The sequence below is a fragment of the Aquarana catesbeiana genome, linkage group LG06, assembly GCF_042186555.1.
Source record: "Aquarana catesbeiana isolate 2022-GZ linkage group LG06, ASM4218655v1, whole genome shotgun sequence".
In the NCBI taxonomy this organism is placed as follows: domain Eukaryota; kingdom Metazoa; phylum Chordata; class Amphibia; order Anura; family Ranidae; genus Aquarana; species Aquarana catesbeiana.
This window is the reverse complement of record NC_133329.1, coordinates 59,199,249-59,215,299: the sequence shown is the minus strand read 5'-3', so window position 1 is coordinate 59,215,299 and position 16,051 is coordinate 59,199,249. Positions and strand designations below refer to the sequence as shown.

The following is a 16,051-nucleotide window of genomic DNA, read 5'->3' as shown; positions in this document are numbered from 1 at the left end:
GACACCCCAGAAAAAGTAGGATCGGGGCCGCTATGTGCAAAAACCCTTGCACACAGTAGGTAAGTATGACATGTTTGTTATTTTACAAAAAAGAAAAACAAACCTTTACAATCACTTTAAAGGCAAGGGTTTTTCTTATTTTTTAAATAACAAACATGTTATACTTACCTGCTCTGTGTAGTGGTTTTGCACAGAGCAGCCTGGATCCTCCTCCTCTCAGGTCCCCTGCCATCGCTCCTGGACCCTCTTTTCTGACAAGTGCCCCCACAGAAAACAGCTTCCTGTGGGGGCCTCTAAGCAGGCTTGCTCCCCAGCTGCTGCTCTACGTGTCCATTCACACAGAGCCTGGCTTGCCACCCCCCCCTCCTCATGGGCACACTGTGATTGACAATGAGGAGGGAGAGTCCTCGGAGAGCCGAGACTCTCGTGCACATGGCTGGATTGTGATGGGGCTCAGGTTAGTATGGGGGGGGGTGGTTGGGAAAAAAAAGCTGCAAACAGAAGGTGTGAAGGTAAGAATGCATGAAGGTAAAAAACCTGGAAGCTTTAAAAACACTTTAAAGCCCCATACACACTATCAGATTTTCTGCTGATTTTTGTCTTCAGATTTACCAAAAACATATAATATGAGGTCAAACCTTAGGAGTTTCAATTTGTATGCAATCAGGCAGGCCCGTGCACTACATGGTTTTGGTAAATCTGAAGACAAAAAAGACAAAAATCAGCAGAAAATCTGATAGTGTGTATGAGGCTTTAGTCCATCCTTACAATATAATAGTTACATAGTTAGTCTGGTTGAAAAAAGGCACAAGTCCATCTAGTATATATATTTATATGTGTATGTATGTGTGTGTGTGTGTATATTATTATTATACAGGATTTATATAGCGCCAACAGTTTGCGCAGTGCTTTACAACATGAGGGCAGACATTACAGTTACATTACAATTTGGTACAAGAGGAATCAGAGGTCCCTGATATGTGTGTGTGTGTATACAGTGGAACCTTGGATTACGAGCATAATCCGTTCCAGGAGAATGCTTGTAATTTAAAGCACTCAAAGGGAGTTTCCCCATAGAAATCAATGGAAACGAAGATAATTTGTTCCGCATTGACTTCTATTGCATGCAATACCGCATGTGGCCAGAGGTGGGGGGGGGGCGCCGGAGAGCTTCGGCTGAACTCGGAAAGCCTCGAACGGAGTATTACCGAGTATTTCCAAACGGCTCCGAACCGTTCCAAGTGTCACCGGCGCCCCCGCACCTCTGGCCAAATGCGGTACTGCACACCACATTAGCTTGAATTATGCTTGTTTTGCAAGACAGCACTTGCAAACCGAGTCAGAATTTTTTTTTTGCTCGTCTTTCAAAACGCTTGTTAACCAAGGTTCCACGTGTGTGTGTGTGTGTGTATATAGATATATAGATATATATATATATATCTATATATCTATATATATATATATATATATATATATATATATATAGATATATAGATATATATATATAATATATACATACACACACACACACACTCCTATACCCACAGTTGACCCAGAGGAAGGCATTCAAAAAAACAACAAAACACGATCCAATTTGCTCCAGCGCGGGAAAAAAATTCCTAACTGATCCGCCCCATAATGTGCACTTATTATTTCCTCATTGCACTTTGTAAATGTCATGCCTTGCATGAATTATGGAGGTGCATCCTGGGACATTCGTCTTCTCAAGCCTGCCAAATAGCCAGTGGATGTGACATTAGGAATGAGATAAAAAGGGCGATGCCTAATTCCATTGTAGCAAGTGTGGCTCCAACTCAAGCCTACACGAGGGGTCATTGGGATTTGGACCAGGCTTAGTTCTCTTGCAGAAATCATGACTCAGGTTTAAATCTTCTTATGGGGACACCTGGATTTGAACCAGGGACCTCTTTTTCTGCAGTCAAATGCTGCTATGATGGACATGGAAGGTGATGGAGATCACTGCAGTTAGTGGGGTACTTCAGAGATTTCCGGGGGGGCGCAACATCAGCCAGGTATGGTATATACATAGTTACATTGGTCCGAGCTGGATCAATGTAACTATGTATAAAATATCCATATGTGGAACTCCTCTTTAACCACTTGCCTAAATGTGTGCTGTCTCAGGATATCCAGTTATCGGCTTTCCTTTCCTCACACAGTGACAGTGCTGAGGAAAGGAAATGCCGATAACTGGCATTTGTTTACAAGATATCAGCTGTGATTGGACACAGCTGATCACATGGTAAAGGGCCGCTGTGATTCACCCTGTGTTCAGCTGTGTCTGAAGGGGATGGGGTTCTGTGAGGATGCCAATAGACACCCGTGTTGTAACTATCGGGGTTGACGTTAACATTAGATATACCTGCAGGGGCACCGGGGATCTCTTAATCTGCAGTCAAATGCTCTACCACTGAGCTATACCCCATTGACTGAGGAACTGAGTAGGTAAGTGATCCCTCCTAGTTTTGCCAAGAGAAGAGTTAAAAGCATCATTTTTGATTTTTGCTGTCTGTGTTCCCACTGAGGAGATCTAAAAGAAAAGCGAGGGGTAAATCTCTTTAAAGTGAGAGGAAATTCGTTCTTAAAGCCTAAATCCTGGAAATGTGGGCTCTGCCTGCACTGCAAGGGTTAACTACTCATTTCATCTAGGGGAGACTAAAAAGCATTTTTTACTTACCCAATCCGCTGCTCCCCACGGACAGCAATCCCCTAGGCTCCGGTGGTGGACTGTCTCTCACCTCGCTATGGACCCTGCATCGAACTTGATTACGTCAGGACCTTAGACCACTGGAGCCGGGGGGGGGAGAAGATGCCAACCAGTATAGCAGCGCAGAGGATCGGGTAAGTAAATCTACTTTTCCATGCCCCTTAGATCTAAATGAGCAGTTATCTCTTGCCGTGCAGGCGCAGCTCCACTGAAAGGGAGAAATTTTAAGTTTCCTGGAGTTCACATTGAATTGTTACCAGAAGTGAGGTCCTCGCTGGAAGATGGTTTGATGGTGACTAATTTTCTACACTTTGCTGAATGGATGATGATGATCATTTGATGACATTTGATTTCACATTGTTCCACAGAGTAAACCAGAAGACAAGGAGTTTGCCATGGCGGCTGCCTGCGTGTCGGACACTCTGGGAATATCCATCTCCGGAGCCGTGGCCATCCCTGTTCATAACTACTTCTGTGGACTGCATTGATGTCATCTGATGTGCTGCAGAGGATCCTATGTAGAAAAGCACCATGACTCTGGGAGCTGATAGAGATCGGTCATTTATGCGGATTATGGAGAGGAGGGAAAGCCTGGCTATAAACAACTTAAGGTCCTCTCCTGCCCAATGTCAGCCAACACAGAAATTCCAAATTAAAGTAATAACGCCCTAAAGCAGCAATGGATAGGCTTGCATAGGGACAAAACCAATAAGTGTTAAGAAACGTAAGTCCCAGAATGTCTTGCTAGCTCATGGCTGGGTGACGTATTGCTGTTTTTTTTGCAGCAGTAAAGTGGCCTGTGCTAAGGTAACGCTATTCTCTATGACAAAGCATAGAGGACAAGTGATTAAAGGGGATTTAAATTTCTTTAAATGAATGAATTTATTTGCTGACGTTTTTGGTGTATTAAATTTACCATAAAACCTATTTTATGGTAAACTTTTACTACTACTTTTACCCGTTTATCCTTTCCCACCAACCAAAATCACCCGAGTTTCCAACCTCTACTTACTGGTCCAGAGGAGAGTTTTTGCACCCATCACACTACTGGTTTGTTTTATCTCCTTAGGGACATAACCCTCTTCCCCACATCCAGTCTCCACAAGGTTGGCGTGCCTGTTCTGTGCTGACCATGTTCTTATTTCCTATGGTTTTCCTATGTATTTTAGTCATGTTACTATCTTTAAGCAGCAAATCCGCTTTTATTATTCTTTATACAAATCTTATGTACATGACTTCATTCATGTTGTGCAATGACCAAAGTATGTAGGGGAAAAAAAAAGGTTGTTGACCCTGCCGGAACTCCATTAAGCTGCAAACTTCCTGTGCTGATCATTAGCAGTGCTATCAGGTTTTTTTTCTGTTTACTACAGAACACTCCCCCCCATGTTATTGAGAGGTGGGGGAGTTCTGTAGTCCTAGCACACTCCCTGATTTAGGCCCTGATGGACCAATCGGGTCCTCGCTATGGTGCGGCAGATGTCAGCTGACACCCACCAACATCAGATCCTGTTCGCTATGAACAGACGAATGGGGATCCATTCCCCATCAATCCAATGGATCGGAGGACAGTTGGATGGAAACAGACAAGTGGTCCTTTTCCTTCCAAAAGCCCCATAGAGAACAGCGGGCTGTGTCCATGTCTGCTCTGCATAAGCGGAGCAGACACAGACCTGTCGTCCACCTGCTCACTGGGAATCAGCAGACAGATCCCCTGCTGAGCGAGAAGATCCGCTGGCGGGCTCCCTACAGTGTGAAAGGGGCCTAAGGCTGGATTCAAACCTGTGCATTTTGTATATTTGCACTACAGTCCATTTAACATGATTTCCCATGGAACACGTTCTGTAGTACAAATCTGCAAAAAGCACTAAAAATGCATAGGTGTGAATCCAGCCTTAGGGAGACGATGCTTCTCCTCTATACACACAGTAGAGAACAAATGAGCGTTGTCGCCTTAGGATGGGAAGTGCGCTACTGGCAGGATCACCAGGTGAACATAAGCAGTATTTTACATTTTGCTCTTGGGTTTAAACCCACTTTGTAAAATTACAACCCGACACCCAACAGCGTGATAGACATCTCAGTGTCAGGTCTCATTGGCTCCTAATAAAGTCAAAAATGACATTATCATCGGTGCCACCTCAACCCCACCTCCCTGATTTCACCACAACCAATACACTTAAATTGGCAAATATCTTCAGTTGACATGGACAGAAGTGCTGATGATTGCTCAAGCTTCAAGCTAACTGACCTCTCTGTGTGACTTTATCTACCGATTCAGATTTAAGTTGACAATCAGCCTCAATGTTAATGTACAACTACAGCAAAACCCAAAGAATGGTTTAAGCCAGGAGCAACCTTAAAGAGGTGGAGATCTACCTGAACAACATGGGAGAAATCAAAGATCACCGGGCACAATGTCACCCTCTGTTGCTTTGGTGGGCACTACCGCCTGCAAAACGCAACCCATTCAAGTAAATGGGGCCAACTGCATGCTTCTGCGGCGTTAAAGCAGGTGGTGAGAAAGCAACAGAACACTGCCTTCTTTAACTCCTTATTTGCTCTACTGCACAATGTTTCAGGGCATTTGCAGAGTGGTCTCCTTCACTTGAATGGGTGATGTTTGGTAGGTGCTACACCCACCAACCATGACAGGGCGTATAACTTCTGCTGCCGCTACGACATGTGTACACCTCTGGCCACTGCAGCTAAAGGGAGTGTGGTGGGGGTGGTAAAAACCCCACCCCCCTTACTGTTCTGAGCCCCCTATGGGTGGCTGGGTTAGATGCGCTTTGCCATAGACTTCTAATCTATCCTGCAGGTATGGTGCACTTTCTAAAAGCACACCAAAGCCCCTGCATTCAGGATGGGACAGGAGCCAGTGCTATAGAGGAGGCATCGGCTTATGCGGCTCTTGCTCCCTTCAAATTTATAAGTAGTCCCTCTGCATTGCACTCTGTTTGATGCTCTGGAATGGCGGTTCAGCAAGACCAGACGGAGATCTTCCAGTCACTTGTTGGCGATCTTCAGGTTGCTGACACCCCCCCCCCCCTGGTTTAAGGGTTTCTGTTTAAAGGGTGTGGCTGTTTAATGAGACCTGTTTTCCTGTGCTACTATGGGTTGCAGTTACTAAGGTGTTTTATTATTTTGTAATGATGTAAGCTTTTTTAACTGTTATTAAAATAAAGATTGACAGTTTTTTTAGTCTGAAATTGTGAATTATTTTTTTAAATTTCCTTTTCTCTATATTTACTGCAACATTATTGTAATGGAACCCCGTCGTACTCCGCTTGAGTGCTTCCGTCAGTACACTGCTTTCTCCAATCTGGGTCCTCAGATATCATTTATTACAGCCATATATTGTAACCAAGAACCAGACGAGACTAGCTTAGTTACAAACTGAACATGGAACTGTTTATTGAAACACAGGTACACAGAGGTAACACTCTGCACAATTCCCCCCCCCCTTTTCATTCAGGGTGGGGTAGACTGTCCAATCAGCAGAGAGAGCTGTTGGAGGAATTCCCCCCTCCCTCACAGCAAATACACATACCATAATACTTTTCTTACAAGGCAGACAGACACAATAGAACAATGGAATACAGCCACACCCCAAGAGACCCAGTAAACAGTCCACAACAGTATAGGACAATATACAATATATATATATACACACACACAACATTCCAGTGTAGTTGTACGGTGAGTCTGATTAGTACAGATCAAACTGGGGTTCTCGGTCACCCTGTGCCCCTACTAGGCACAGGTTGACTTAGACATAGAAGATGCGTGGGGAGGTGAAGCAAGGTTTTTCAAACCTCTCCAAGGGATTCTGGGTTCCACCAGCCCCCCGCCCAAAGTGACTCCTGCAACAGTTATATATATATATATATATATATATATATATATATATATATATATATATATATATATATATATATATATATATATATTTATTTATATTTAAGAGGTTCAGTTCTCCCCCTGCAACCATGGCACATAATTAATATGAGTGAGGCACCCGGATTTGAAACCGGGACCTGTTGAGCTGCAGTTCAATGTTCTATCAATGAGCTATACCCTCTAGTTCTTTTCTTCATTTTGCTATTTCCTAACTTGTTTTTCAAAGGACCTGGGGGGAAAAAGGTGAAGACTAAGACAGGCCATAGATGATGCATTTAAGCTATTTTCTATTTTAGATGATGCAATTAAGCTATTTTCTTTCCTGCAACGTATAGTTGCAGGAAAGAAGATAGCTTAATTCCCCCAGTAACGCAGTCAGTGTTGATGGGGGAATCCCTACCGTGGAGCTATTTCGTTCTTCTGGCGGGGGGGGGTTGTTGTGCACGTGGAGCTGTCCCTGCCAAGAGAACATAGTGATTATTTCTAGCGGCTATACAGGGCCTTGAAAAAGTATTCATACCTCTTAATTTTCCACATTTTGTCATGTTACAACCAAAAACATAAATGTATTTTATTGGGATGTGATCAGGATTTTTTTTTTGCACACTATGATTGCTTAAAACATTGATCACTGTTAAAAGCAATCATTTTTTATGAATGACATCCATTCATCCAGTGTACACTATTGTGAAGCTGTGATTGGCCACAGCTATCACATGGTACGGATGCACTGTGACTGGTCCTGGCTGTACCATGTGATCACTCTGACCAATCATAGAAAGAAACACAGTGAATTATAGCCTTTCACTGTGTACAACTGTCATGTGATTGGTCACATGGCACCGGCAGCAGCCCAGTACAGTGATCTGTCATCCACTGTGTCTAGTGGACTACTCTAGCGCGATCCCTAGGGCGAAGAGCGATCCTAGGAGGACATCATACGACGTCCACCCAGGATGTGAGAGCTCCAGCTCAGCCGTCATTTGTTAATAAGCTGGATGGGAAGCAGTTAAAGCATTACTAAAGGCAAAACTTTTTTTTTTTTTTTAGTTTTGGATAGGGTGGAGAGGGATTAGAACCCCTGTCAGTTTTTATTGCTGTCCGTTCCCCGTTACAGAGATTCAGCTTCTCTCTTTGTCTTGTTTTTGCTTTCACTTTTAATGGTAAAGAAAACCCCATATTTTGTGTTGTCCCCAGAAAAGTAATAGAGGGGAAATCTTCTAATGGGGACACTAGTTCTTGTGACCTGGGGGGGTCCCCAAGAAATTCCCCTAATTTGCAGGGATTTGCTCTCACTTCCTGTTTGGCTATGGGACAGGAAGTGAAAGGAAATATCGGCAATGGGACACAGATGGTGTGGGGGGGGGGGATCTGACAGGGGTTATAACCCTCCATTGCTCTATCCAAAATGACAAAAAAAGTTTTGCCTATAGTTCTACTGTTAAACCTACATGAAGGGTCAACCTGGACATGGACCAGACAACTGCAGTTGAATGTTCTACCACTAAACTGCGCTTCCTGAGTTTTCCTGTATTTGAGGTTGAATTTTTAAAAAATTTTTTTTCTTCACAGATTATTCTTTATAATAACTTTATGATGCGTTTTCTAGCGCAGAACATTCAGTTCCTTATGAAGAAAGTGCAAACCAAAAATTCTCAAGGGGGCACCCGGATTTGAACCAGGGACCTCTCGATCTGCAGTCGAATGCTCTACCACTGAGCTATACCCCCCTTGATGGCTAAGTTATCTAATGCAACTGCTTTTCCGTATAACCCTATGAGAGCTGGTCCACCTGCATCCTATCTGAGATGATTTATTGTCATTTACACCTGGACCATTTCCAGGCTGAGCAAGGTAGCAAATCCATGTACAGCCATCTAGAAAACAAGGAAGATGTCCTCCTACAAACTAGGGGAGATATTTGACACAGGTCAGTTGCAAGCAGCAAAAAGATGACGTTTCGTCAGAAGAATACGCAGAAGGTCTCTTTTATTACAAATATGTAATTCTTTACAAGTGACCCTGTAATAGGGTCACTTGAATGCATGGACAAATAGAGTATGTATTTTACACCACCTTGTGGATCATGTCAGACACTGCGCTCCCTATATGTCATTTCAGGCCATGGCGTGAACCCTTCCTCCTGGAGCGTGATTTGTGGCTAGAGATTGTCACATTGCGATGAGCCAAAATCTACAGAATGAGCAAATTATAAACCCCACTTCCCAGAGCTCAACAGATTACACGGGTTAATCAGTTCTCGGAAGTTAATATATATTGCTGTGCTGTATATGAATATCCCAAGCCAATTGCTTTACTATTGTTTGTATAATGTAGTATTCATTCTAGTCCCTGGTTGTCCCATGGGTCATCAAGTTAATAAAGGAAAAAAAACAAACAACAAGTTCCTGAAGCCCTCAAACTGAACGTGAATAGGGGGTGTATAGGAATAAGATTGACCCCCAGTGCAGCTGCCAACCACTGGAAAATGGAGAACAAAATATACGAAAACACAAGCGGCGCTCTGTGGGAAAAAAGGTAAAACAATATATGTCTATATGTGTATTTACAACATATAAATGTATGTACACCTTGGATTCAATTTAAAAAAAACACTTTATTGCACATAGGTTAGAGCCCAACAATGTCCATAGGGCTATAAGTAAAAGTGTAAATAGTAGTGTATATAGAAAAAATTATTAAAGTGGTGTTCCGGCCGAAATTATACTTTTTAAATAAAAATACCCCTATAATACACAAGCTTAATGTATTCTAATAAAAAGTTAATGTGTAAACTAAGGTCTGTTTTCTTAGTTTATAGCAGTAGTTTGTTATTTTATAAACTTACAGCAGGCCGTGGCCATCTTAAGTGTGGGCATCTGAAGCCAGACTGTATTTCTTCCTGGATCTCATCCTTGCAGATCTTGCACATGCTCAGTGCAGTACAAGCAGTGTAATAGGTTTCAGATCAGGTTTCCATAGCAGCGGCAGTGTCGGTGGAAGTTGCCGCCCCTTCCCAGAAGGCATTGCAAACAGGAAATGATGCGATGGGCCGCGGCCAGGGAGGAGGAAGTGAAAAATAAATGAATACAGCACATACAGTAAGTGCTGAGAAAAAAAATAAAAAAATATCCAATTAATTTACGGTGCACAGTTTAGTGAGGGATGCTGATAAGTTGTAAAAGTGGGTGGAACTCTACTTGAAAACTATACACTAAAATAGAATTTAAAAGAAGAAGTTTTAAAACACGGTATCACCGTATATTCCTGAACTGCCCTCGGAAGGCTCGCCGTTCACTATTGACAGGAAGTCATCCAGGGAAGAACACTCTGGCTCCAATATGATGAAGTGAGATGACAGCGAACTCCGCCTGTTGTCACGGGGCCGATGAGTGTGGAGATGGAAAAGCGGAGGATATGAAAATGGGGGTTTGCCTCATTTAAATGACTAAACAGCCTGTGCGTCCCATCCCAAAACAGAATATAGAACAAGATTCCTTTAAAAAAATGGGACTTTAAATGGACGTCAGGCAGTAATGAGTATTAAAAATCACAGAATTTATTGAGCAATACATAAATTACAACATAAAACAAATATGTGTTTTATGTTGTAATTTATGTATTGCACAATAAATGTTGTAATTTTTTATACTCATTGCTGCCTGACGTCCATTTAAAGTCCCATTTTTTGAGGAATGGAAAAGCAGAGGGATCTCCCGCTGGCCACAGCAGTGATCGGAGCTGGCCTCTGTGGTCCCCAAACACGGCTTCTGGCTAGGATGACGTCCGTCAGTGCGGTGGAGCCGAGGCGAAGGAGAGGAGGATGCCGGACAGAGCCGAACATGCGCGAAGATGTGCATGTGACGTCAGCGCTCTTCCGGGTACAGAAACCAAATCAACAGAGATGGACCGCAAGCTGAGGGGTTGCCGTAGCTATTGTTAAGAAAGGGCCAGCAAAAAGGTTTGGTTTCCTCATGTGACTATACTGCAAAAAAAAAGAAAATAATTTCAATACCCATCTTAGTTTTAGTTTGATGGTGCCCATACATACAGTAGATGCACACTTTATACTTCATAACCCTTATGCCGCGTACAGACGATCGCACATTCCGACAACAAAATCCATGTTTTTTTTTTCCAACGGATGTTGCCTCAAACTTGTCTTGCATACACACGGTCACACAAATCTTGTCAGAAATTCCAAAAGTCAAGAACGCGGTGACGTACGACGAGCCGAGAAAATTGAAGTTCAATAGCCAGCCCGGCTCTTCTGCTTGATTCCGAGCATGTGTGGTATTTTGTGCGTCGGAATTGTGTACACACGATCGGAATTTCCGACAATGGATTTTGTTGTTGGAAAATTTGAGATCCAGATCTCAAATTTTTTTTGTCGGAAATTCCAACAGAAAATGTCCGATGGAGCCTACACGCGGTCGGAATTTCCGACAACAAGCTCCCATCGAACATTTCCCGGCGGAAAATCCGACCGTGTGTACGGGGCATTACTATGTACGAGAATCATGGTAGGTAGGAGACACAACCATGCACAAAATGTAAGCTTCGATGAATAGGGAACAAGAAAGGAATCATATGGTAGGAATTACTCCAGCCATGTGCCGCTAGTGCACCATTTTCTTTAAACTGATTGTTATTTTACAAAAAAACCCCTTTACAAACATGTCATACTTACCTCCTCTGTGCAAGGGTTCTGGCCCCGATCCTCCTCTTCTGGGGTGCCCGGACAGCGCTCCTGGCTCCTCTTCCTCATCAGGTGCCCCCACGGAGAGCCGCATTCCAAGGGGGCACTCGTGCGGGTGCGCTCCCGAGTCCCGCTCCTCGGCTCCCGTGCCACTGGATTTGATTGACAGTCTATCAATCTATCCAATGAGAACCTGAGACAGCAGCTGGAGCTGCTGGACTCCTCCTTGACACTGGAACGAACGGGTTCAGGTAAGTAAAATGGGACTCTGGGGACCTGCTGCAGCACAGAATGTTTTTCACCTTAATGCATTAAGGTAAAAAACCTTGAGACTTTACAACCCCTTTAATCTGGCTTTACAGTGGGTCCACCAACATCCTCCCTGAGATAATTTATAGCTGTTATTTACACCTGAACTGTTCCCAGGATGTGTTCACTCCAAAGCAGGGGTTTCTAAACTTTTCAGTTCAACGGCCACATTGTATATTTTACTGCAAAAAAAAGGTGACAGCTAAGGCCTAGCTCCTTTGCAGCAAATGTAACTCAAAATCAAGCCTACTTGAGGGAGCACTTGGATCAGGTTCAGCTCTTCTGCAGCACACAGGACCCAAACACGTGAGGGGGCACCCAGATCTGAAGCAAGGACCTCTCAATCAGAGACCACAGAGGTATACCACTTTCACTGCCTTGGTCTGGAGGTGCTTTTTATCACCTACTTAGGCCCCTTTCACGCGGACAGGCCAACTGTGTCTGCCTGACAATCTTTCCGTTGACATCCGCCAACATCCGATCTTGTCCGCTAAAAACAGACGGATGTCGGATCAGATGACAAACAGATAGGCGGTCTGTTTTTATCCAACAGCCCATAGAGGACAGCGGGCTGTATCTGTGTCCACTCTGTATCAGCGGAGTGGACACAGATTTGTTACCCGCCTTTTGGCTCGTCTTAATATACTCTTTTAAATATTACATTTTTTTTTAGTATCTTTTCCTCCCTGAAGAAGACCTGTATATATGTGGTCGAAATGCGTTGGGGGTCTTCTTACATGATGTTCTACCGATAAGTTGCTATTTTTATCATGTTCATGGTATTGATGTAACATTGCATGGATTTAACACTGTACTAAATGTATTCTATCTATGTCTTCCAGTTTTGATTATAAAGCTCATGTCTTGACTGACATTTGTTATCTTGTACAATACTTTTTTGTAATAAACTATTTTCATAAAACATTTTGAATTATTTGCTGCAATACAAAACCCCACAGGGAAATTCTCCATACTCTTTTCGACATTTTCATTGGGGCGTGCAGCTAAATTTTGCTCACTTACAGTATCACTTTTTCATTTTTTGCTATGGTATATATATTTGAAAATAGATCAGTCCTGATGTACTGATGACCTTTTTCATTTCTTGAGGTCCTAAAATGCCAGAACAGTACAAATATCCCCCAAATGACCCCTTTTTGGAAAGTAAACGGTCCAATATATTTAGTAAGAAGTATGGCATTTTTTTTTAAATGTAATTTTTTTTTCAAAATTTTTTGGAAAATGAAGGAGTTAAATAATTTTTTTCCACAATATTTTACATACCGATTTGGACGGTGGCATTGCCAGCAATAGCCACCGATTTGGCATGCGATTTGACATGTCAAATTGCATGCCAAATTGGCCCAATGTGAACCTAGGCTCAATGCAGGACACCTTTTGGGCCCAACAACTGTCCCTCTCTCACACAATGTCTGACTGATGCCATCAGTAAATATGACAAGGAACAGTAGCCTTCAGAGTCCCATTTGTCCCAGACTATATCTAGACCTGTGGCCCTCATCTTCATGGAGAATGAAAAAGACTGACTGCCAGCTTGAATCGTCCACTGGAATACTAGTCTGAAACTGGAGGGAGGTTTCTGCTAGGTCAACCCAAAGTCCTTTTTGATCTTATTTTTAATCAAGGTGAAAAGACTCAAGGTGAAAAGAGTCTTTTCACCTTGATTAACAATAAGATCAAAAAGTACTTTGGGTTGACCTAGCAGAAACCTCCCCCCCAGTGTCAGACTAGTATTTCAGTGGACGACTCAAGCTGGCAGTCAGTCTTTTCATTCTCCATGAAGATGAGGGTCACAGGTCTAGATATAGTCACATTGGGCCTTGTAATTACTGGCAATAACCTCACATTAGTGTTTCCCAGGTAAACAAGCCACCATTTCCATGAATACCCCCTCAAGTCTAATTACCATCAATAAATACTTCTTCTATGGTCCTTTATCATCCATAAAGTGGAAGTAAACCCATCCATAAAACAGTTTTCGTGCCGAAAATGTAACACTCCCATTGGTTGTTCTCTCAACCAAACTGTCAAACCGTCCACTGGCTGGTGTCATAACTGATCACATGTGCAGAATCATGGCAGTTGTAGATTAAACAAAGGCAAATTTGGCATGTTCTTTGGCTGAAAACTATAGGAAGTTTACTTACACTTTAAAGCGGAGGCTCACACAAAAATTGAACCTCCGCTTTTCGGAACCCTCCACCCCCCTCCAGGTGTCACGTTTGGCACCTTTCAGAGGGGAGGGGGGTGCAGATACCTATCTAAGACAGATATTTGCACCCACTTCCGGGCATAGACTCCCACGGGAGTCTATGCCTCTTCCCGTCCCGCCGCGCTGTCTGCTGGGAGACACACGGGTCCCAGAGACAGCACGGACCATTCAGATTGCGCTGTGTGACTCGCGCATGCGCAGTAAGGAACCAGGAAGTGAAGCCGCAAGGCTTCATTTCCTGATTCCCATACCGAAGATGGTGGCGGCAGCACCCGAGGACTAAGGGACGGTTCGGCCTCGGGTGCCAACATCGCTGGACCCTGTGACCGGTAAGTGTCCTTATTTTAAAAGTCAGCAGCTGCAGTATTTGTAGCTGCTGACTTTAAAAAAAAAAAAATTTTGTGGGACTCTCTCTTTAAGTATGTAAACAATGTACCCTTTCAAATGTTCAATTAGATTAACAGGCCATTCCTCAAATAACGAGGTAGACTTGCATAAGATTAACATATCAAAGGTCATCAGCCGTCCTTTTGATATGTTAATGTTTGAGTTGGCTTTGACAATTCAACCATTATCAACTGAATTCTGGCCTGGTCAATATGTCAATATTGTGCTGTATGTGTACACACACACACACACACACATATATATATATATATATATATATATATATATATATATATATATATATATATATATATATATATATATATATATATATATATATATAATATCCTACATAAATCGACCAACATATTACAAAATTAATGATAGCCATTCAATGTGTACAACTGTCATGTGATCGCTGTGATTGGTCACATGGCACCGGTGGCAGCCCAGTACAATGATCTGTCATCCACTGTGTCTAGTGGACCGTCCTAGTATAAACCCTAGTGAGGAGCGATCCTGGATGGATGTCATATGACATCCACCAAGGATGTGAGACCCTCACACTCAGTTGTCATTTGTTAAAAGGCCTGCAGTGATTTTTTTAATTTTTTTTTTTTTCTTCACAGATTATTCTATATATAAACTTTATGAATCTTTTTCCAGCGCAGAGCATTCAGTTCCTCTGAAGAAAGTGCAAATCAAAAGTTCTCAAGGGGGCACCCGGATTTGAACCAGGGACCTCTCGATCTGCAGTCGAATGCTCTACCACTGAGCTATACCCCCCTTGATGTCAAAGTTGTCAAATACAACTGTTTTTCAGTATAACCCTATGAGAGTGGGTCCATCTGCATCCCATCTGAGATAATTTATTCTGACATTTACACCTGAACAACAAAGCAGAAACCCTCTGGCGGGACTTTAAAAGGCAATGACTCCAAAAAATTGTATGTATAGACAATAAGTATAAAAATTAATATACATTTAATGATACAAATGCTAAAACATGGTTCAATCAAGGTTCAATGATATATTCACATGAAATCATAGAAAACCACTTACTTTACATCACTCTTGTACGAAAATACAGAGTGAAACTCTACGCGTTTCAAGATGAAACGTCATTCCTCTTCTTCAGGAGCAGATGGCATAAAGGTTTATGATATCTACAAATTAAAAGCTATAATGAGTACAAAATAGATATACAGACAATTCCTTGCTTGAACAAACAGGCACTTAATTACAATTTTGTAACCGTGTCTACTGACCAGAGATATGGAGGCAGATATCTTGAATATAGAAAAGAGGTTGAAGATTAACGGCAACCTGCAAAGGTAAAAATTTGGCTGCGCTGACCCCAACGGTGACCCAGAAGGCGGGGACGGGGAAGACCAGAGAACGATGGAGATCAAAAGGGGGAGCCAGAGAAGAGAGGACAAAGCCACAGACACACAGTTTAAACATCCGTGGCAGGGGTATAACGCCCAAGTCTGGATGATCCTATAGAAAGCATGAAAAAAGGTAAAAACTACACTCGATCTGTGTAGAGAAAAAAATATGCCCATGAAAATCAGAGCATATCAATCTTATCAAAGAAAAAAAAAATATATATATATTCATAGCTTAATCTACCTCACTCAAAAGTGGTTAGTATGCTGGACTGGAGGGGTTCACAGTGGGGAAGGAGGGGATCAGGACACCCAATTGTGTGGTCCCCACACTCGTAGATATTATAATGGCAGGTCTAATGATCTATAATTAAGGAATATATACATATATAAGATATTTGATG

At 42.6% G+C, this 16,051-nt stretch overlaps 1 protein-coding gene and 2 non-coding genes across 3 annotated transcripts in view; 1 reads left to right on the top strand and 2 right to left on the bottom strand.

Annotated features, from left to right (window-relative positions):
• Window positions 1–5,940, top strand: part of CLN3 (CLN3 lysosomal/endosomal transmembrane protein, battenin) — a 34,406-nt gene extending 28,466 nt beyond the window's left edge. Inside the window, exon 15 of the mRNA XM_073636016.1 lies at window positions 3,097–5,940. Within this exon, the coding sequence (XP_073492117.1) occupies window positions 3,097–3,216 (120 nt within the window). The 3' untranslated portion in view covers window positions 3,217–5,940. The remainder of the gene's footprint in view (window positions 1–3,096) is intronic.
• A 2,349-nt stretch (window positions 5,941–8,289) lies between these two features.
• Window positions 8,290–8,361, bottom strand: TRNAC-GCA (transfer RNA cysteine (anticodon GCA)). The gene has a single exon. It is a non-coding gene; the product is annotated as a tRNA-Cys (tRNA).
• Window positions 8,362–14,973: 6,612 nt separating this feature from the next.
• Window positions 14,974–15,045, bottom strand: TRNAC-GCA (transfer RNA cysteine (anticodon GCA)). The gene has a single exon. It is a non-coding gene; the product is annotated as a tRNA-Cys (tRNA).
• Window positions 15,046–16,051: the final 1,006 nt, after the last annotated feature.